Here is a 21,203-nt window from a genome sequence, read left to right as displayed (position 1 = left end):
TAACATTCTTGGGGTGAGGCCATTATTTCTGTACCACCACCTGTAGAGGCATTTTACTTTAAGATGAGAGGAGGTTTTTTTGGCACTTGCTCCTAGGTTTTGGAACCTTTTTGTCAAGGCTGGGAGCAGCCACTGAAAATGTGGTCCTTCTGCCAGCATTTTATTAAAGCATTTTACAAGTGGGTCTATTGGAGCAGGTACTGCTTTTATTGTTACTGTTGTGCTCACAATATATTTGTTTTAATTTTTAGTTCTGTATAATTAGAGGCTGCCCTCCATTTTCTTCATAGAAAAGCAGGGTTAATTAACAAATAAGAATCTGGTTGGTTGGTCACTCTGGCAAAAGGCTGGTCTGATCTCTTAATACATCTCAATTAACAATAGTCATTTTGTATTGAAAGACTAATAGGTCAGAGAAGCTAGGCTGCTTACATACTGCTTTTTAAGATACAAATCCCCGTAGCACACAGCTTAAGAGTGCTAACCTTTGGGCAATCTAAGTTCCATTTGGCTATGCCACCCAACTGGGTTACTGTGGGTCAGTTACTCTAAGCTTCACCTACTTTACAAGGTTGTTGTGAAGGTAAAATGGAAGGATGGTGCATATAAATGCCGTGAGAACTTTCTACCCACATCTTGTCTCTGTAAAAAAATGAGTCTAAGACTATTGCACTTCAAAGTTACTTCAGAACAAGTTTGCATTTGTGTAATAATGTTAATGTTCAGTATGTATATGTTTCATTATGTTATCCATTTCAATTTTATCCCTAAGTTGTTCTCAGATTTTTAAAATTTCTGAAGTGATATCACAACAGTTCTTAATGAAGGGACAAAACTGTCCCAACATAGTTTAAGAATTCATTGAATGCTCCTGGAGCACTAATATGCACAATGTAGAAAGACAGGCAGGTGCAACATTTTAAAGATTTTTTTATTTAATAAATAACTTCCATGATAGCACTGTGAAAAGTGAACATTAGTTAAAATGAAAGGCACTTAAAACAATAACATGGCTAGTACTGAACAGATGATAGAACAGTCTGAGGCAAATATACATGGCACAATGATATCTCTTGACTGACAGTCATGTTACCTGATAAATATGCAGTCTTAAGCTACAGGGTAAAGGCAAATTTACAGCCAAGGCTGTGAAAGAAAGTCAAGTTGTTTTGACAACAATAACCTTACATAAAATGAAATCATATACATTAAAGACAAATGTGACAAAGCACCAGGCTTTAACCCAAGCAAACACATTGGGAAAAAAACTATTAAGTAAAAGGTCTCTAAAATATTTAAAAGATGGACCTAGCTTACAACTTTTCAGAAATAACCTGGGCCCTGAATTTCAAAAGGAGATTTCTTAAATTACTGTGCAGCAACATTATGAAAAAACGGCACAATATTGGAGCTACTGTTTGGGATCCTATTTCTTTTCTTATATGTAACATTTGGCAGTTTAAAATGCATATACACATATTAAATTGTCTTAAACAAATGGTTCCCATCTTATTGAACTTACTGCATTCAATAAGGCTCACGCTTGCAAACATTCCATTTTTTACAAGCTAGAGTGTAGTTTACACACAATGTTTGGCTTGCTTTTTAAGTGCAAACCAGGCCCTGATACGCCTTTAAAGCAAAAAAATTATAATATTAATATTTAATCGCTACACAGAGCTGCTCATTCTGATTGCTTTAGGGCACAAAACAGTGCCCTCCACTGCAGGTACATGTAAGCCTCTGAACCTGGAGGCATACATGCATCTGATGCAGATAGCAAGGAGCAGCAGCAATGATCTTTACTGCTGCAGCACCCGATTGCCATGCATTTCATTTAGACAACCATTTTCAGCCATCTGGATGGAAGTGCTGGTGAGGGGGAAGAAAGGAGGCTCGGGCACTGATAGGAAATAGTGTAAGCTGTCAGCTCCAGCTACCTCCGTGCTGTGCCCTCCAGCACACCTCTTTTCCTTCTCTCCACACCCCACTTACATCCTCAGAGACAGATGCAGTTCTTCCCTACTGGCTGCAAGAGGTGGCAGGGTGTGGACTCAGTGTTTGGAGTATCAGCTTAAAAATCAAAGGATCCCAGAGCTGGAGCTCCAAATATCCCTAAGCTGCCGCCCTCCCCAACACTCCAAGACAACATCAGGAAGCCATAGCATTGTGCCCTCAGTTATTTCACGCCAGATGCATTAGGGGAAAAGGTCAAAAAGGCACTATGTAACAAGTTTGTGTAGGCTTTATAGTCTCAAGTTCTGTCAGTCCCAAGCACTGATTATTCACAAAAAAACCCTCTTCAAAAATAAAAAGCATACTGTACATTTTTAAAACCTGCACAGGAAACAAACCTATATGTAATGTCATGAATTAGTCAATTCATTGCGGTATTGCCCTAAAGCTAGATTACTGTAACTACAAAATTGCTACATTGCGTACAGTGTTGTGAATTAACAAAGCAGTTTTCATTTCCCCTCATATTTAGGATTCACCACAGTTGTCACTGCGCTCTTGTATATAGGATTTTCACCCTGAAAGAAAAAAAAAAAACGTTTACCAAATTAGACTAATAGCTGAAAAAAATCAGAAGCTCATTTTCTGGACATATTTCCACACACAGTCAAACCAATTCAGTGCTCTATGTACATATTGGACCCATTACACTTGCAATATATCCCTGGACTGAAACTAACAAGTAAACATTGTTTAAAAATAGCTAAAGGTTATCTAGCAACTTGAGCTTTTATTAAGCATCATGCCAATGATAAATTATTTTTTTAGGATATGCAAAATGGTTAAGGTATGTGGATTACAACTTTCACCTAAGCACTGTAATTTGCTACATTAGTGAAACATATAGGACAATTAAACACACACTACATAAAACTTAGAGACAGGCACTTCTAGGCTGCAATTCTCACTTATACTCACTTAAGTGCAAGTAAGCTCATCATATTCAATGGAATTTAATTTTGAGTATACATGTATATGGGTGTGCTGCTAGTGTTACATGCCTATATTCATTCACCTACCAAAAATGCACCCTGGGTTGATATCAGGTACCTGGAATGCACCTTTCTCAATGCAAAACAAATACTGACATTACTTTATAGGACACTCACAGAATGATTGCTACTTTTTTATTAGCAACATGTTAAGAGGATAACCAAACTGAAGTTCTAATCATTTGCTTTACAGAAATCTGTGGTCAACACAGTCTAACTCTGTTCAACACTGTTTCACAGGGTCACCGTAAGTCAAAGACAACTTGACTGCATGTCACAACAAAAGATCCAAAAATGGGTTTCTCCAGACATATACTGTCTTTCCCATTTTGAGCTATTCAAGTGCAGAGCTAGTAACCATAAAGCAGATAGGATGGACTGTTAAGTTACCAGCTCTAGCAACAGTCTATTCCAACCTGGTACCCTCTTGAAGTTTTAGACTACAACTTTACATTCCTCCAGCCAGCATGGCCAATGCAGTCCAAAGCAACTAAAGGGTTCCAGGTTGGAGAAGGCTATCTTATATGAACAACTATCTAAGAAGGACAGAAATCTAACTCAAAATTATATAGATATGTTGTGACACTGTAAATTATGTTCTGCAGACAAAATCAAGATCAGGTAATTGCATTAATCATCAATGTGAAGCTCCACCAGCCTTTGATAAATTGGATTGTGCATAAGAATTTAGCATTGCTATGGCCAAAAAGTCCATCTTTCCCAAGGCATGGTATTCAGCACTTGAGATGCTCTGGATACTATTTAGAGAAAGCTTGTTACAAGCAAGTTAGAACTAACTTCACAATTTCATCTTGTCTCTATGCTCATCAAACAACTCTATATGTATAAGCATGCATTATGTTCATATAGAAACATGCATTGGAATTGCTGTAGTTTGCTTAAGGAAATGTTTCAAGCCATTTTTGAAGCAGCACTTAATTATGCTTAAAACTAGGCAGCTTTAAACCTGACAGAGTGAAAAAGCACGCAGTGACCCAATTCACACGTAATAGCAAATTATGGGTTAATTAATTAATCAACAACTTGCTGTTCTATGTGAACTGTCAGACAAAACGGGGAAACTAGGTTACTCTGGGAGCACATAACTAAGCATTTCAAAGATATAGTAGTTACAAAGTGACAAAGAGTCACACATTGTTAAAGTAAGGAAGAGTCTCAAACAAGAGACAGAGATTGTGATAAAGAGAAAGAGGAGATGGTCTGTGTCAAGTCAACTGTGTATCTCCCCAATACAGCTAACTCAGTATGACATTTTGTTTGCCTAAGCCAAGGATCCCAAATATGGTACGTACGGGCACTTTGCGGCATGCTGCAGCTCTCTAGTAAAGCTGAGGGAGTAAGAGACACCCTACCCCCTTACTTGCCTGCTAAGCTTGTGGGGGAAGTGGGCAGGAAGAGAAGGGCATAAAGCAGGCCAGCAGTGCAGCCACGGGAAGAGCAAAGTGTGGAGTATGACTGCATTTTATGGATGCAATGTGTATTTAAGTTACTTGTATTTTAGCCTTTCTGTAAAATTGATTTGCTGGAGTCAAAAATGGTAGGTTAATGTAAGTAGTTTTGTATTTTTGTTCAGACCTGTTTCTGCCTTGTACTTAGTTTCATGGACTAGCTGCTTTGCCTTCTGTGAAATGGCTTGTTTTTGAATGAACAAGCCCATGGCAGCCATTTTGTGAAAGCTTCCATGACACATTATTGATAATTGAATGTGTTCACTGGTCCAAAAGGGCTGGGGACTCCAAGTCCCAAAATTAAGAATTTCAATGAAAACACATTAAGCATGTACTTAATACTTCCACTGAGATTAATGAAACTGAACAATTCTTAAATTTGGTTGGATTATGCATATATTTTATTTTATCAATCCAGAAGACAGCAAATTTAGGCATCTGGTTGGTTCTTAAGTCTGTCAAAAGACTACTTAACAGCACTACTGGGTCATTCTCATTTGTACAGAGATACTTGAAAAGGTTGCACACAGTGCAAGAGTACTACACATTTTTTCAGAGATGCCTGTTGCCTGAAAGCCAGCAAGATCCTGGAGCTGGCACTGTATATGTACTGAGGGAAAGTCAAGTCAGACCTTAAGAAATGGTGTGGGCCCTATTCATACCACCATGATTTCACAATGGTCCTTCATCCAATCTCCACTGTACAATTCAAAAAAAAAAAAAAGAGAGAGAGAGAGAGTGGCTGATAAAATGTGTAAGGGTCAAGCTGTAATTAGTTCATTGGTGCATAGTTAGTTTCAAGAAAAGGACATGCACAGAAAGAGAAAGGAAAAGAAAATACGAACGGAAACTTAGAGACCAGCTTTACGTCCATAGTTTGGATTCTTGAAATTATTAATAGGACTCTTGTATATTGGGTTTTCTTGCTGAAGGTAGAAAAATTATTAATGTGGAATACAGAAGAGACATAATATTCTTAAAGCTTATAATAGAAGGCCATGCTGTATCCTACATAAAACTGTTAGTTTCTTTCTTCATAGTTCTTTCTAGTGCCCAAACAAACAAAAACCTTTGAAAACCCCAAACTTTACTGAAGTTATACTTCAAAGGAACAAAAAGTGATGCTCCCACACAAGATGTCTGCCTGCTGGGTCAAACACAGCCTCACTGTACCATTTTTCCAAGTTTTCAACAGTAACTTTGAATGTGAAGTCTCAAATATAGTTTGTTCTTTGCACTGACTATACAGTGTATTGAGCACACAGAAACTACTTAGCCTCAGTGATGTGGTTAGGACACAACAGACACTAATGAATGGTGTTGAATTTCTCTACACATTCAGAAAACCTATGTCTCAGAGCCAGATTTGATTATCTGTCCAGGTGATCTACTCCAGAGAAAACTTACTTTATCAAGTCTGGTAGAAGGCATGACCCAATCCTCCACCTTCAATGTGTATCCAGTGCGGGACATGACACAGAGTGGTGGCAATGCCTGCTGCTGCACTTTGCATATCATTTAGAGAGCGGTTTTTGGCCATCTAGATTAAGTGTTACAAAGGGGAAGGGAAGGAGTCTGCAGCACTGCTTGAATCCAGTGTTAAGCTGTCAGCCCCAGCCTCCCTCTTTAGCCCTCTGTGAGGACAGGAGGCTGGAACTGACAAAAAACAGGCAGTTCCTAACATCCAAGCTGGGATTCCGAATACTCCTATGCCTCCTTCAGGCAATGTTAGAAGGCTGCATGATTGTGCCCTCAGTGTATTTTTATCCAAGAAAATTTTATTTATTAAAGTAAGTGGACAAAAGAACATTTGTTGCTTGTGCCACAAGTTTTGCATAGCCATTTCAATGGATCAATATATTGGCTCACCGCATCCCATTTTGCATTCATCTTTTCCTTTTCAAATTTTGCAAATTCTCTTCTGTCATGAATGATCATGAGTAGCTTCCAAATCAACAATAAAGCAAGTCCAATAAGTACGATTCCAGCAACCACACCAGCAACAATGGGAATGATGTCAGGACCAGTCGGGCATTCTAGAGAACAAAGTAATTGAAGTACAATTACAGCATAATGTAAAAACAACACTTAAGGCATCATGCAATGAATCTTGGAGGACTGCAGCATACAACTGAGCAGAGGCAAGGACTGCTTTTGTGCGCTTCCCATTCTGCAAAAGGCATAGACGGCCATCAGTGTATTTTGCCCATTTGGGAGGATTCCCTGTATCATGGTGGGACCTTACATCCCCACCCCCACCCCCAGTGCCAGCTTCCAAGTCACACTTATAATTTCAAAGGCACTGCTGGCACTGAAAGAGCCACTGCAAGGATGGAGGGAGTGGAAGTTGCAGCTCTGAACACATTTCTGAGGCCAGTAATGGGTCAGTGACCATCTATATCAAGGGTCCTCAAAATACGACCTGCCAAGGTCATTTACCCGGCCCATCTCAGAGCTTTTGGACTCATTTGAAGAGAACCATCTCCAAAGCCGGTGCAGTCATACTCTGAAACTCTTTCAGTTTTGGAAACTAGCAGAGAGCTGGTGCACGTGCCAAATTGTGACAGCTCCCTTCAATTGCACGTGCACCGGCTCTCTCTGCTAGCTCTGGCTAGCTCCTGCTGCTGTGCTGCTCTTGCCAGTGTGAACTGTGAATGCGCCAGCTCTTCCCCCTATTGCACACATGCGTTGGCTCTGAATACAGAAGAGAGGAGTGAATATGGAACCGGCCATTGACCATCTCATTGGCCAAAAGCAGGCCCACACTTCCCACTGAAATTCTAACAAGTTTGTGTTGATTAAAATTGTTCTTCATTTTAAATATTGTATTGGGGTTTTTTTTGCACTACAAACAACATATGTGCAGTGTGCATAGTAATTAGTTTATATTTTTTTCAAACTATAGTCCGGCCCCCCAAAAGTCTGAGGGACAGTGAACTGGCCCCCTGTTGAAAAAGTTTGAGGATCCCTGATCTATACAATATCTAGCAGCCATAGGATTTGCCAATGGGATTGCCAATAATCTATCTGAACAGTTTCTGCTACTGTTAAGCATATAAACAATTCTCAATGAGTATCAATATGCTTCAGTCAAGCAAGTTTTATTTTAACCTGCTCACGTAAGCTATTAATTTCTTTTAATCTGAAAAGTGTTTTTGTTGCTCAGGCACTGCTAGTGACCAATACAGCATCCTAAATTTGAATTTCCTATTTGTCCCTCTCCTACCCACTTGCATAGCAATGAGGAACAGCCTCAGATTTTTCACTTCTGGTTTGTCAGGTTCCTTAACATCTTCCAGAAAATGGACCTCTGCCCGGCCCCAATTCCTTGACAAACAGCCAGTTTTCTCAAATCAGAAGTAATACTGGGCAGTGAGTGAAGGACCTGATCTACTGCTGTCCAAACCAGTTTTGTATGCTGCACAAACGTGCAACTGACCATCACTTCTCCCAGTGCGGAGGACATGGTTCAAGTGAAGGAAGCCCAGTCTAGGCAGTTGCTGAAGTACTGTATTACCATTAAAATAGGATGCTTTTTTGTGCTGTGTCTTCCCTCATTTGGCAGGATGCAATGCATGCAAAGGAAGACATCAGAGGAAGGTTTGGCAGGGGCAGATTCATTCCCAGATACTGTCTGGTCAGCAAAGGATCATTCAGCACCACCACCCTGTTCTAGGGGACTTTGTATTGTTTTAAATGCAAACAGCTGGTGCAGAACATGAACCCAAAATGAGATAAAAGCAAAGTTCTGTACTTAACAAAACTTGAATGTACAAGATACTGGCACTGAATGTAGTGCATTTGAACAGGTAAATGTTGTTATGGTTCATCAGAAGCTGAACACAAATGAGCGGTCTGGTTCAGCTGCACAAATTTTAAATTACAATAGCAGAACTATGGTTTCCAAATCGAGAAATAATAGCTGTATTTCATCTTGCATTAAACAATCAGCTGTCAATGTGAATTGTACACACTGTTAGTTCTGATACTGCAAGAGTGTAAAAACAGACCAAAATGGCTTTAGAGGAGGACAATGAAGATGGTCAACAGGGAAAAGTCCTATGAAGAAAAGCTGAGGAATTGGAGAAGAGAAGACTGAGCAAGTCATGCAAACACTCTTCAAATACCTCAAGGGCTGTCACACACAAAACTACACAAAACAAAGATTGCTCACCATGCTCCAAAGAGCAGAAGTAGATAAAACAGGGTTAAGTTACAATCGGAGAAAATGACTTAACACTAAAAGGGGTTTGACAACTGAACAAATTACCTAGACTTGCTCCCTTTCTTTTATTTGAGATCTTCAAACAGAAGCTAGAAGCCATCTGTTAGGTTTGCTCCAGATTTCCCTGTACTCAGTAGGGGCTGGGACTGGAATGCCTATGAATTGTATTTTGCAAAAGCATGGATTTTAAGATCCCAAGAATGTGGAAGAAATGATGAAGAAATTTGGTAAGGCAAATCAGTTTGGCAGAACTAGCTACAGTCCAATACGTACTGTTCCAAGCACATGAAATCTTCCCTGTTCAGCAGGTAAAATAACTGAATGGGATATATGAATACCAAAACATTCAATTTAGTAAAACATTGTTAAGTAAATAGTAAGCACTTCACATTGCTAAATGATACTGAAAAACTCAAATTGTGTGAAGGCACTAACACATTGAAAAGTGTTCCAAGAAGACAACACATTTTGGGCTTGGATCCTCAGATAAGCTAACAGGTTTGCAAAAATGAAATTTCTCATCTCTGCCTCCTGAAAAGTCTCTGAGGGGTTAGGAAGCTTCCTGCACAATTGGGATATGATGGGCTGGGCATTGCTGGGGAAAGGGAAATTGCCCAGAATCACACCTGGATTTTTAAGATAAGCTTCATTAAGTTTGCAGAAGGAAAGATTCATATATTTGTCTTCTCCTGAAAGCACTTCTTTGTACCATACTACACTGTTCAGGAGGCCCCTTCTTCCTCTGGAGGGGCATTTAATGTTCACATGCAGCTGCAGGTGGAAGAAGTGGGGATAGGACCAAGATTCACAAACAGATGTGTGCTCTGTTCCTTGTTCAAGCAAGCAGTATGCAAGTCACTGCACAAACGACAACTCTTTACTGCTCACCTGTGCATAGAGCTCACTAACTGTACCCTAAAAGAGAAAGTGCTGAACATGTGTTTGATAGAGAGAACCTTGGAGATGAAATACACACAGCTCACTACTGCGTAACATTTCTATCATGAAAGAGGCAACAGCTGCACACTTTGGCTTTTATTTGTTTTGAAGAAATATCTTAACTAGTATATATCTTAACTCCATTATTATATCAACTTATTAATAATCACTAATATTTTCTACTACTACAGAGAGTGCCCAAAGTAAGACTATTTGTAGGTGCACAATCTAACAGACATGACACCAAAGGGGAAAGGATTAGAAAACAAAGATGAAAGCAAGTATTGAAACTGTGTTCTTTCTGCAGCAACTTATTTTACTTGGCAAGTGGAGCCACTTAGGTCTTTCTCTTGCAATGTTCCCCCTGGGAGGCAAAAGATACAGCCTCTCAGGAGCTGGGTCCCCTGGCCAATGGCAGGGGCCAGAATTTGGTGCTCTACAGACCTAGGGCCACTAGTACTCCACACAGTGTGTTCTAGGAGGGAAAGGGCAAGCACAGTGAACAATCTAATCTTTTGCCAGAGAAGATGACAATGACATTTGTAGGTGAAATAACTGAAAGCACAGGAACTTTAGCTGAGAAGGTTTTAAACGTTAAGGCATAGCAGTATTTATGCTTCAGGAAATCACAAAACAAAGTCAAGTCAGTCCATTTGAGAGCAAGAACTACCTGGAGTTTTAACCACATGAACAACAGCCTTGTTTGCCTCAACAGAGTATGTGAAATAAAACCAGCAGTCATCAATATCCTTCTCTTTGCAATGTGTCAAAGCATCATATTGTCCAGGTTGTGGCAACTTTTCTCTATGTTCCACCTGTACCAAGGTAAAATGTGAGCACTCTTCTTCGCATGTCTCTTTCTTTTCTCCTTTGTTAAATGCTTTGCACTGGACACAGTCCCTATTGAAGTAAGAGACACTAAACATTAGTATAATATTAGCTGAATACCCATTTAGTAAGCGCACTTGGTGAAAAGAATACAAAATTAAATGGGCTCTGGTTCAGGTCTTTTAAATCATCCTAACATTTGACCTCAGATCAGGAGTACAATACTCAGTGTCATAACAGCTCTCATTGGCCACATTTCACTGGCAGATGGGTCTCGAGGCAAATGGCATTTTGGGAAAAGGCAAAATAGTGAGGCAAAAATTACCACCATGTTTTAAGTATGAAGCTCTTCTGGCCAATAATTAAGCCTTAGCAGGCAAATTTAGAATAGGGTGAAAAACATGGAAAAGCCAGGAAACTGTCAAACAATCAGAAGCTGGTGAATTGGGGCAGGGCCTAGGGAAAAGGGCATGGTCATTTGGGAACTTGTGGGGGGAGGGCAGATTGGGTCCCACAGGCGGTCCTGATTTATTCCCTGGGCTCAAAGTTCCCCACCCTTGTCTTTAATGCTACCCCTAGCTACCCTTTTCAACCCCTTTAATGCTACCATCTAGCTACCCCTTTCAACAAAATCTCTGGCATACTAAGGCAGCCATCTCTAGTGCTTCTCCAGATGTGTTAAAAGTCCTTTGCTACCTGTGCACTGTTCAGAACATCTGTTGCTTTATTGCCATCAGCTTCCCAGATTACCAGGAGCTGATTATGTTCCATGGCTCTGTCAAGCACCCAGAGTAATCTTACTGATATTAAATCCAGGATTATAAAATTCAAAGATCAACGTTGACTTCAGCTTCAGAATTCAGGTGAGGGCAGGTTGGGAAGGAAGCAAAATCCTGCCCTGACACCTGTTCTATATAGAAAATTTGGGTATACAAAGATTCCTCTGCAACGATTTACATGCAACCTTTTCCTCTTAGGAATGAAGTTTTATCATAAAAAAACAAGAAGCCTTACTTGTGCTCTGCACAGACACCAAGACAGGTCTGACACAACTCACAGGTTGGTCCCTGAAATTTGGAATCTGTGCAGTTGCAGACTCCACACTCACAGATTCCTCTGCCATTGCAGATCTGCCCGTTTGAGGCTACACATGGGGTCGTATCCTTGGGACACTCACAAGCAGAGCCTGAATAATTTGCCCAGCAATCACACTCACGACATTTACATTCACCATGTCCTACAATTAAAAATAGGAAAAAAAACTTTAATACTAGTATGCTTCATATGTTATACTGAAAAATTATACTGCCTTAAGAGTCCTTTATTGACTGACAAAAGTCTGATGAAAGCCTACAAGCAGGGCAGCAGTGCCTTTTATTTAGAGAAGTCTCTCCTTTTCACTAATCTGTTTCACGTTAAAGGGTTGTCCAGAAAAGTAGGTATAAATTATATATATTCTGCAAAGAGCAGACAAGCAACATCAGGGAAACACAATATATTATATTGCAGTTGTATTACAACAATGCTCAGCTTTCTCTGCCAAACTATGTCACTATTTACCGTGCTACATACAACAGGCTAACAAGATTTACTCCCTAAGTATTAGACAAACATTTAAACACAGATTTAGGATTATACCCAAAGGTTCTCATTTTCCAACAGAAAGGAGACTTTCAACCCCTGTTTTGGGTCTACTATATCGCATAACAAGATCTGTCCATATATCTTCTCCTACATATGCATTTTTAAATGGACTAAGTTTACTTTGCTTCATGTTTCTGAACAGTCATGGATACATGTCAGCATTATATCAACTTCTAATGTGACCCTACTTCTTTCATCTAGTTAATTCTCTACTACTTTATCATAGCAGTTTCAGGTTTTGCCTCTTCACTTGATAAAATTATCTGAAAGAAAGTGAATGAATTACCTCCACAAATCAAACCATCAGATCGGTCACAGTTGAAGTTATCACACTGACAATACTGCCCAGAGTAGACCTCATTTGGATTCTCTCTCTTCTTGCACACACATTGCCCACAAATACATTCGCCATTGTTACTACATATTTCTGAACTGTTTGCTGGTCTACAAGTGCCCGACATGTCTTCACTGTTTACTTCATCCATACTACATTCACAGAATTTTCCAATACGTCCCGTTTTACACCTAAAAAAGAAAATAGGCCACAGGACTGAACTGTTAGAAAAGGAATTTATGCAAAAATGTTTTCCGCATTATATATCTTACAAATAAAACAGCAAAGATATTTACAGATACAAGAAATAAGTTATATGAAAAGAATAGCATGATTCATTCTAGAGCCAGATATTCAAGGACAATAAGTTTGGGAGAGCTTCTAAATAACCCTTTTATTTGTACTGCTAATGCATAAACTGCAACTAATCACTGTACAAAAACCAGCCTGTAGACAGCCTATTCCAGCCATCTGCCAGACAGAAGCAACTGCAACAACAGTTCCTGCTAACGGGCCTTTTCCGATGCTAGAATGACACCAGAGAGAGGATTCATTGCAGTTGCACTCAAGGAGTCATGGAAGGACATCTATGTTTCTGCAAGAATGGATACAGAGATAAATGGGTAGAAAGGGGAATGCAAAAAATAAAGCAGACAAGAGGCAAAAGGAAATGTGACAAAAACTAAAAAATGAAGGGGAAAAGAGAATGAACAGAGAAGCAAAAGAAATGAAGGAGAAAAGAGCTAAGGTAGCCCAGCAAAGCTGGGGAGGACACAACTCACAACAGAACCGTGTTAAGTGAAAGGGTTAAGTCAGTCTCTAGGAAAGACAGCTGCTGTGTATGGAGGTAAATAAGGAGTAGCAGGACCTATTGGCAGTCCTCCATATGTGAAAAGACGTGTGATCTGCAGTGGGCTGCACTAGTTTGGTTAAACAGCATCTGAGTTAGGGAATGTCTGCCCCTCTTCTTTGCTCTACCCTAGGAGGTCAACCCAGCCAGTGCCTGCATCCCTGGCGCCAAATCTGAGCAAAGAAGCAGCAATGTGGAGATAACTTTGCTGGAAAGCTATTTCACTTAAAACACTACTTCCTCACCCTAAAAACAGTCATATCAGCACTGTTGTACTCCAGCTCAAGCCAAATCATGGAGCCTGGTTGAAGAACAATGCTCTAAAGTCTGAAGAACAAGTACTTAGCAGAGCCCTATCTTCCTACCTTAAAGATCAGAAGGGGAACCAAGGAAGTGGCAATGCTATTTGTCCTGGTTCCTTATTTAGACCCAGTGAGAAGGCCTTTGCTTCTCAGCATGTTTCTCGGCCAGGGAATGATCATTACAGCATCTTATATCCTAGGGATAGGAATGATGGCTGCCATGGGATTGGCCTTTCTATGGCTTTGGCAAGATAATACTGGCTGCCAATGTTAGAAGAAACACACCCCATGTAAACCTGGCAGGTCTACATGAGTATGTGGGACTAAAAGCATCTCAGATCTATTGTTGCATTAGAAATTTCAGTTAATTAAATCATTTTCTCTTGTTGAAAATTTTTCTTAAACTCTCCAGAATTTTAAGGATAAGGTGGAATTAAACTTAAAGAAACAAAATAAATACCACATTGCTTTTCAGCCATGTTCCCTGCCACAGGGGTTTTTTGCTATTGTGACTGAAATAGTACTTTTTTCTATGCTACATATTTCTTTATTGGTATGTACCTGCAAGCACCACATTCAAATGTTCCATTTCCAAAGTGGCACTCCTGGCTGTCAGGAACTCCTTCATTGTGACAGTCACATTCACAGATAAACTCCAGATGAATTTCTACTTCTTCAGTGAAACCTAGTGGTTTAATTTTAATTGGCTCCACTGGTGCTTTCTCTGGACATTGATTGGCAGTTATTTTTATCTCAAATCGAACCTGTAAGCAAAGCAAATGGACAGAGTAAATAGTACAAGTAATTTGTTAAATGTACTAAGTTTATACAGGATTATGTTTGTGTTTGAGCCACCTAAGTATACAGTGAAACAAATCCAGCATGCAGAAAATTACCTCATCTCCAATTGAAATATTGGAGCACTTTCGTCCTTCATCTCCTGTACCATTCACTCCATTCTTGCAGAAAGATTTATATTCTATTGAAACTTCTTTTGGGAGTTTGTTGTTTTCCAAAATAACTTCTGAAGACAAAGACTAAAACAAAAGACAAGCTATTTAGTCATATAATAAAGTAAGGTTTTAAGAGGACAGAAAAGAATCCAAAAGAATATACATTTCTTGCAAACAAGTTTTTAACCAAGTGTTTCAAAGGGACCATTATTCTCTCTATGCACCTCAATGACAGCAAACTTCAAGCTAGTGCTCCAATCTTCCCATGGGTTTCACAAAGCAAATGCCACTGCAGTTTGGAAAATGGATCAAAAATACTAGTCACATGCTGCTGCTATAATCATGTCTTTCTCTTTTTCAGAAAAACAAACCAGCCAGACATACACATGCTATGTATGGCATTTTGGCAGGTGTGCTGAAAGCCAATTTCACTTCCCTTGAGTCTTAAGCAAATCTATGAAAGAGCACGGTAGCACTGCTGCTTCTCTCCAGATGAAGAATGTTCAAACCATAATTTCAACCTCTTAAAATCAAACCACAAAATATTAGGAAGAAATAATCCAAATAAGCAAATCCAGATTGGAGATACTGTGCACATGAGGAAGTGGAAGATACTGTGTAATACTGCTGTATAAGACAATCCTTGAAATAGAAAATATCAAAGCAAAGATTGGAGGGTCATCTTATATGTCAGCTGAAAAAAAAATCCCTTACCACGGTTTGTCTTCCACATCACATTGCAAACCTCACATAGTCCCAAGTCCAGCACCTGTCCTGCCCACCCTCACCAAGGAGTTGGAATACCATTTTGCGCTGGCTGCAGCAGCGGTGAGAAAGCAGGTGTTCCCTGCTTTGGGGAGCTAGTCCTGTGTTGCAAACATTGTGTGCAGCCACATGCCCGTTCCTGAGTCCAGTGCCCACCCACCCTTGCTGCTACATACTGCACACATACTTCAGAGGTACTTGAATAAAAATAGTAACTTTTAAACATCTGCTGCCCATTTAGCTGAAAGTTTTTTTTGATGATTGCATATGAGATGTCCTGTGAATTGCGGGGGGGGGAGGGGGAAGGGTCATCTTATATGCCTGACATACTGCCTGGCAACGGTGACACACGCGCTGGTGACTTCCCGCCTAGACTTCTGTAACGCGCTTTACGTGGGGCTTCCCCTGAAGACGGTCCAAACACTTCAATTGGTGCAAAATAGAGCTGCCAGGTTGCTGACGGGGACGGGGCGTTATGCTCACATGACTCCAGTCCTCCGTCAGCTTCACTGGCTGCCCATTGAAGCCCGGGCCCAATTCAAGGTGTTGATTATGACCTATAAAGCCCTAAACGGCTTGGGTCCTGGCTACCTGAACGAGCGCTTACGTCCGTATATGCCCGACCGCCCTTTGAGATCTGCGGGAGAGTCCCTTCTCCAGGAACCCTCCATGAAAGAAATTAGGAGAGTAAGTACTCGGAGGAGGGCTTTCTCTGCGGTGGTGCCCAACCTATGGAATTCACTCCCCAAAGAGGTCCGCCTGGCACCGTCGTTACTGGTTTTTCGGTGCCAGATAAAGACCTTTTTATTTAAACATCATTTTAATTGTTAAAATATATGATCTGGCCAGGGCAACTTCTTCTTCCTTTTCTTTTCTCCTCCTATATTATTTATTTACTTATTTTATACTGATAATTTTAATTTTATATTATTATGTTTGAAACTCAATGTATTTTTTGTATTTTTGTATTTAATGGTAATTTATTATGTTCTATTGTATTTCAATGTATTTTATTGTGTTGTAAGCCGCCCCGAGGCTTCGGCAAGGGGCGGCATAGAAATGTTATAATAATAATAATAATAATAATAATAATAATAATAATAATAATATGATAAACAGCAGAAAAAAACCAAAATATTGACCTTGTCTCATAAGCAAGTTGCTGTATATGCTAGAACGTAAAGGTAAAGGTTTCCCCTTGATGTTAAGTCCAGTCATGCCTGACTCTAGGGGGCGGTGCTCATCTCCGTTTCCTAGCCGAGGGAGCCAGCATTTGTCTGCAGACAGTCTCCGTGGTCATGTGGCTGGCGTGACTAAACACCGAAGTGCACGGAACGCTGTTGCCTGCCCACCGAAGTGGTACCTTTTTATCTACTTGCATTTGCATGCTTTCGAACTGAAGGTTGGCAGGAGCTGAGACAGAGCAACAGGAACTCACCCCATTGTGCAGATTCGAACCAGCGACCTTTTGATCAACCAGCCCAGCAGCACAGTGGTTTAAACCACTGCGCCACCTGCAGTCCTATGCTAGTATATAAAGTGCCAAGAATTCAAAAACAACATATTAGCTTGCCAGACCTGACAAATTTTTAGAAATCCTTCTCCATGCAGAAGAGAAATAAAGAGTCAGCCCATACATGGACAGAAGTGTCTAGTGGTGGTCTTTCAGTTGTCATATTGGTTAATAATGCTTACTACAGTTGCAATATTAACTAAGTTTGCCACCGTGATCTGTTTAAACTCAATTAGGCTGAGAGACCTCTAGAACCAACACAAACCAATGGAGATTATTAATTCCTTCTATAAGCCTCTGCAAAGACTCTGTGAGGGACAAGTTTAATAAAAATATACAGATTCAAGTTCAGGGCCACTGGTTCAGCACTTTGTCCCTATTTGCCAGAACCATAGAATCCTACCGAATTGTGTTAAATAAAATAACTTGTATTATTCAGGTTTGTTAGTCTATGTTTTCAACCCATAACCACCTCCTTCTCAATCAAAAGCATCCTTAAGTGTAATCTAGTTCTATTTTATCTAAGGGCAATGCTGAGCTCAGTAAAAAAGAAATGGATTGGAGCCATTGTAAAAGTTCATGCTGACTTGAGCAGAAGAAATGAAAGCCACTGACTAAAGTAAACTTACATTATAAGCATCAATAATCAGCTGAATCACATTACTGGAGTTTGAGGAGAGAGTTCCCACTGCAGACTTTGGAATCAAATTCTTCAACTCCTGTACACGTGAAAAGTGAAAAATAACAACATTCCATACAAATTATAATGGGCACACAGTTACTGAAAAGTTATATTACAATATTAATATGAATAACCTAAAGATTAATATATGGTTTCAAATTACAGAATTTGTGAAGAGGCTAGTATGAGTAAGTGATACAAACACTAAAGCAGTCCTGGGGAACACATGGCCCTCTGAATGTTGTAGGATTTTAATTCCCATTAGCCCTAGTCAGCCTAGCAATGGTGATGGATGATGGGAATAGGAGTTCAACATCTGGAAGGCCACAGGTTCCTTGTCTGTGCACTGGAGAGTTTTCTGTGGTGTAAATACAGCTTCTCTTATTCAAGCAGCCAGAGGAGTAGTGGCAAACCTTTCTCTGCTCAGGGGCTGAATTCCCTTTTGGAGAACCTCTTGTAGACTAAATTCCAGAAGCATCTCGTGCAAAAGGGAAAGCAGCAAGGCATAAAATAAAATGCAGCACATTTAAGCTTAAAAGTTCTTATTACCAGTAACTAGCCCTTAAGTTACTCATGTAAACCTTTTAGAATGGGGAAAAATACTTGGAAAACCCAGGAAAGCGCTAAATAGTTGGTGGGCGGAAGAATGGATGTGTGGCCTTCTGGGGAACCTCAGAAAGCATTTTGGCCCATTCGGCATTCCCTTGACAGTCTGCATACTGGGCTAGAAGGCATTCCTTTTCATATCTAGAGATCAGTGTAAAAAGATTGCTTTTACATAGGACAACACAGTGAATATTGATAACGAGCACTTTTGCATGCAAAGAGCAGGGTTCTACTATACCTGCAAGATTTTCCTCAGGCAACCTAGTTTTATTTTTAACTCACGCAAATATGTTTATATCATTTGATCTTTACCTTGTAGACTGGCTGAAATTCTTGTGTAACAGCAAATATTATCTGAATATTATTGTCACTTAACTTCTGAACTAGGTGAGCAATGGATGGATAATCCTAAAGAATAAAATTAAAATTGCATTAAAATGTATTTTAAGTATATCTGAATTTCACATATAAGGCATCTTGTATGCATAATACAGACATGCCAGTCAAACAGAATTTCAGATTTAGTCATACTTTGAGTAGACTCACTACTTTCCATGGGAATTTAATTAGTCAAATCCCATTGATTTCAGTGGGTTTATTCCCAGAATGACTAAAGCAAGAGCCAACCCAAGAAGGTGCCTCATGGGTTTCTTTTCCTTCAATTCTTTTCTTTAAAATGGCTCTGCAATGGTCACAGGGTCCATACAAATAATTAGAATATTAAATGGTGCTCTTAACACTGAAAAAGCCCATCAACTCCCATTACTGCAAGCTTCTAATTACCCCAGTATCTTTTTATTCCACAATAGGGTTACTTAAGATTGTTTCTATATTTTCATCTAGTCTAATAAATGTTTTGCTTGTTTCTCTTTCAACAAGGCAATTTTTAGCAACACAGGATAAAAAGTCACCTCCCAGTTTTAAACATAGGACCTGTTCAAAAGAAACCATCTTTAACATAGCATTCTGCTCCATGATCAAAACCATGAAAAATGCTGTATCTGACTTCAATGTCTTGATGAAACTGTGCTAAGAGATAAACCTATGCAGGTTCACAGATCTTCCTTACATAATTCTTAAGGATCCTGTATACCTAAGTTGCACTGTGTATCAGTTTTCCTCTCAAAGCATTCTTCCATAAAGTAATATACACATGTTGGTCCCCACGGTCACCTATTTTTTAAGGACTAGATGTTGTTACACACTTGTGTGCCCTTTAATAGGGCTGCAGCTGTGACTTTATCTTGTGTGAGAGTCAGACCAATCTCATTCCAACATTATAACCAGAAATTAGGAGGGCAGCAGGTTTCAATAGTTATAATTAGAAAATTGCTCAGAGGATTGATCTGAAACTTGGCAGTGCAAGAGAGTTCATGCTGATGATAGTCTGTGCCAACTCTGAAGGAGAAAGGGTGAAGAATGGCCTCATTTCCAGAATCATGCCAAGTGTCCTTCAGCAGTTTGACAGGTACTGTTTTATTTCTCAGAAATGATACACCATCATCTGGGAAACCATTTCTTGTGTCAGGCTTGAGGAAGGCCTAGTGCAGTGCTGCGAACCTATGGCATGCGTGCCACAGCTGGCACACAGAACCTTCTCTGTCAGCACACAAGCCAAGTCACCCCAGCATCGCCCCAGCAGCTGAGCATCGGATAACGGCGCACATAGGGGCCATGTGCATGCTTGGAAAGGAGTAGCGGCGCCAGGCAATGACATCACAAGCCGCATCTTATTAGCCGCGACTCATCCAAGCTTTCGCATGGCTGGTCCATGTGCTGCCAAGGATATATATATATATTTGCGTGGACTGGCTGTGAGTTGTTTTTTCTAAACTAAAACCTCAGTTTTCAGGTTTTATTGTAGTGTTGGCAATAAATAAGTGGGTTTTGGGTTGCAGTTTGGGCACTCAGTCTCTAAAGCTTCACTAGCACAGGCAGTGCTCTAGGAGTGCGATGGCATGGCTACTGTTTTTCATAGAAACACATGTTCTGCAGCCCATTTTATCCTCTAGGGGTTTGTAAGGCCTTTTCCTGGGCATGCTCAATCCTGCAGGAAGAAGAGTACTTTTAACATGGAATGCAAGCTTTAGCTGCAGATCGTTTCACGGATTTGAAAGCCTGAACATATAAAACCAGTTCCTGTCCACTTGCACCAACCACCTGCACATTACTGAGCCCAATTCAAGGTACTGATTTGAGAACTTAGGTCCACCATTCTGCCATGAACACCCAAGAAGTTCCAAAGCATTGATGAAGCTGGAACCTACCACAGTATAGGATAGCATATGATCAGTGCTAAAATAATGTATTTCTTAAGGGTGTGTTTCTTGACAACTGCACATTTACAGCATTTAGGACCTTATTTTTATTACATTGCATTTATATTCTGCCTTTACATAGCTCAATTTTATCTTCACAATAACTTTCTGAAGTAGGTTAGGCTGAGAGCCTGCGGTTGGGCCAAAGTGAACTGCATGGCTGAGCGGGACTAGAACCCAGATCTCCCATGTGGCCAGTCCAACACTCTAACCACTATGCCATACTGGAAAATGTGAACTAACTCTTAACAAAACACATTAATCCAAAAGGTTGTACATATAAACATACAAACACCCCCATTATTTAAGTTCCTATTAAACATACTTACATAATAATGGCTCATTGTGTACATATTATTATTTAAATGACATTGTCCATCATTGGGTAGCACAATTCCTCCAAGTTTCCCATCTCCAGCAAAATGGAATCCAGCATCCGTGGAAAACACCAACAGACGCGTGACATTTCTCCATCCAATTTTTGACTTGAGAAGAAAGAATATTTTATTAAAGTTCTTTCCAATGTAATTTAAAGCCAGTACATATAATGAAAGAATTTGAGAGCAGACACCAATGAAAAATAAGTGATCAGAACTGCTATGTACTTTTTGCATGAAGGTACAGCTTCTCTATAGCCAGTACAGCAAACATGTCGGGTGTACTTCAATTATTTAAAATAGTAGAGCAGGAAGAAGCTACTTCCAGCACAAACATTTTGAACTCACTTCCGGGATGCAGTGGCTCTAGGAGGCAGCTGTTACTGGCAT

At 40.0% G+C, this 21,203-nt stretch overlaps 1 protein-coding gene across 2 annotated transcripts in view; it reads right to left on the bottom strand.

Moving 5' to 3' along the window:
* Window positions 1–913: 913 nt before the first annotated feature.
* The window catches only part of ITGB1 (integrin subunit beta 1), a 42,420-nt gene continuing 22,130 nt past the window's right edge, over window positions 914–21,203 (bottom strand). Inside the window, exons 7-17 of one of the 2 annotated variants that reach the window (XM_044424655.1) lie at window positions 20,766–20,921; window positions 18,431–18,526; window positions 17,460–17,549; window positions 14,496–14,636; window positions 14,161–14,363; window positions 12,400–12,638; window positions 11,484–11,706; window positions 10,312–10,541; window positions 6,347–6,513; window positions 5,323–5,403; window positions 914–2,534 (exon numbers count right to left, since the gene is read on the bottom strand). In XM_044424655.1, coding sequence (XP_044280590.1) covers window positions 5,329–5,403; window positions 6,347–6,513; window positions 10,312–10,541; window positions 11,484–11,706; window positions 12,400–12,638; window positions 14,161–14,363; window positions 14,496–14,636; window positions 17,460–17,549; window positions 18,431–18,526; window positions 20,766–20,921 — 1,620 coding nt within the window. In that variant the 3' untranslated portion in view covers window positions 914–2,534; window positions 5,323–5,328. The remainder of the gene's footprint in view (window positions 2,535–5,322; window positions 5,404–6,346; window positions 6,514–10,311; window positions 10,542–11,483; window positions 11,707–12,399; window positions 12,639–14,160; window positions 14,364–14,495; window positions 14,637–17,459; window positions 17,550–18,430; window positions 18,527–20,765; window positions 20,922–21,203) is intronic. The other variant, XM_044424656.1, reaches the window with a different exon arrangement.

This window comes from Varanus komodoensis, unplaced genomic scaffold, assembly GCF_004798865.1.
Source record: "Varanus komodoensis strain SLA01 unplaced genomic scaffold, ASM479886v1 scaffold15, whole genome shotgun sequence".
In the NCBI taxonomy this organism is placed as follows: Eukaryota; Metazoa; Chordata; class Lepidosauria; order Squamata; family Varanidae; genus Varanus; species Varanus komodoensis.
The sequence above is the reverse complement of the archived record's forward strand: the minus strand, read 5'-3'. Positions and strand labels throughout refer to the sequence as shown.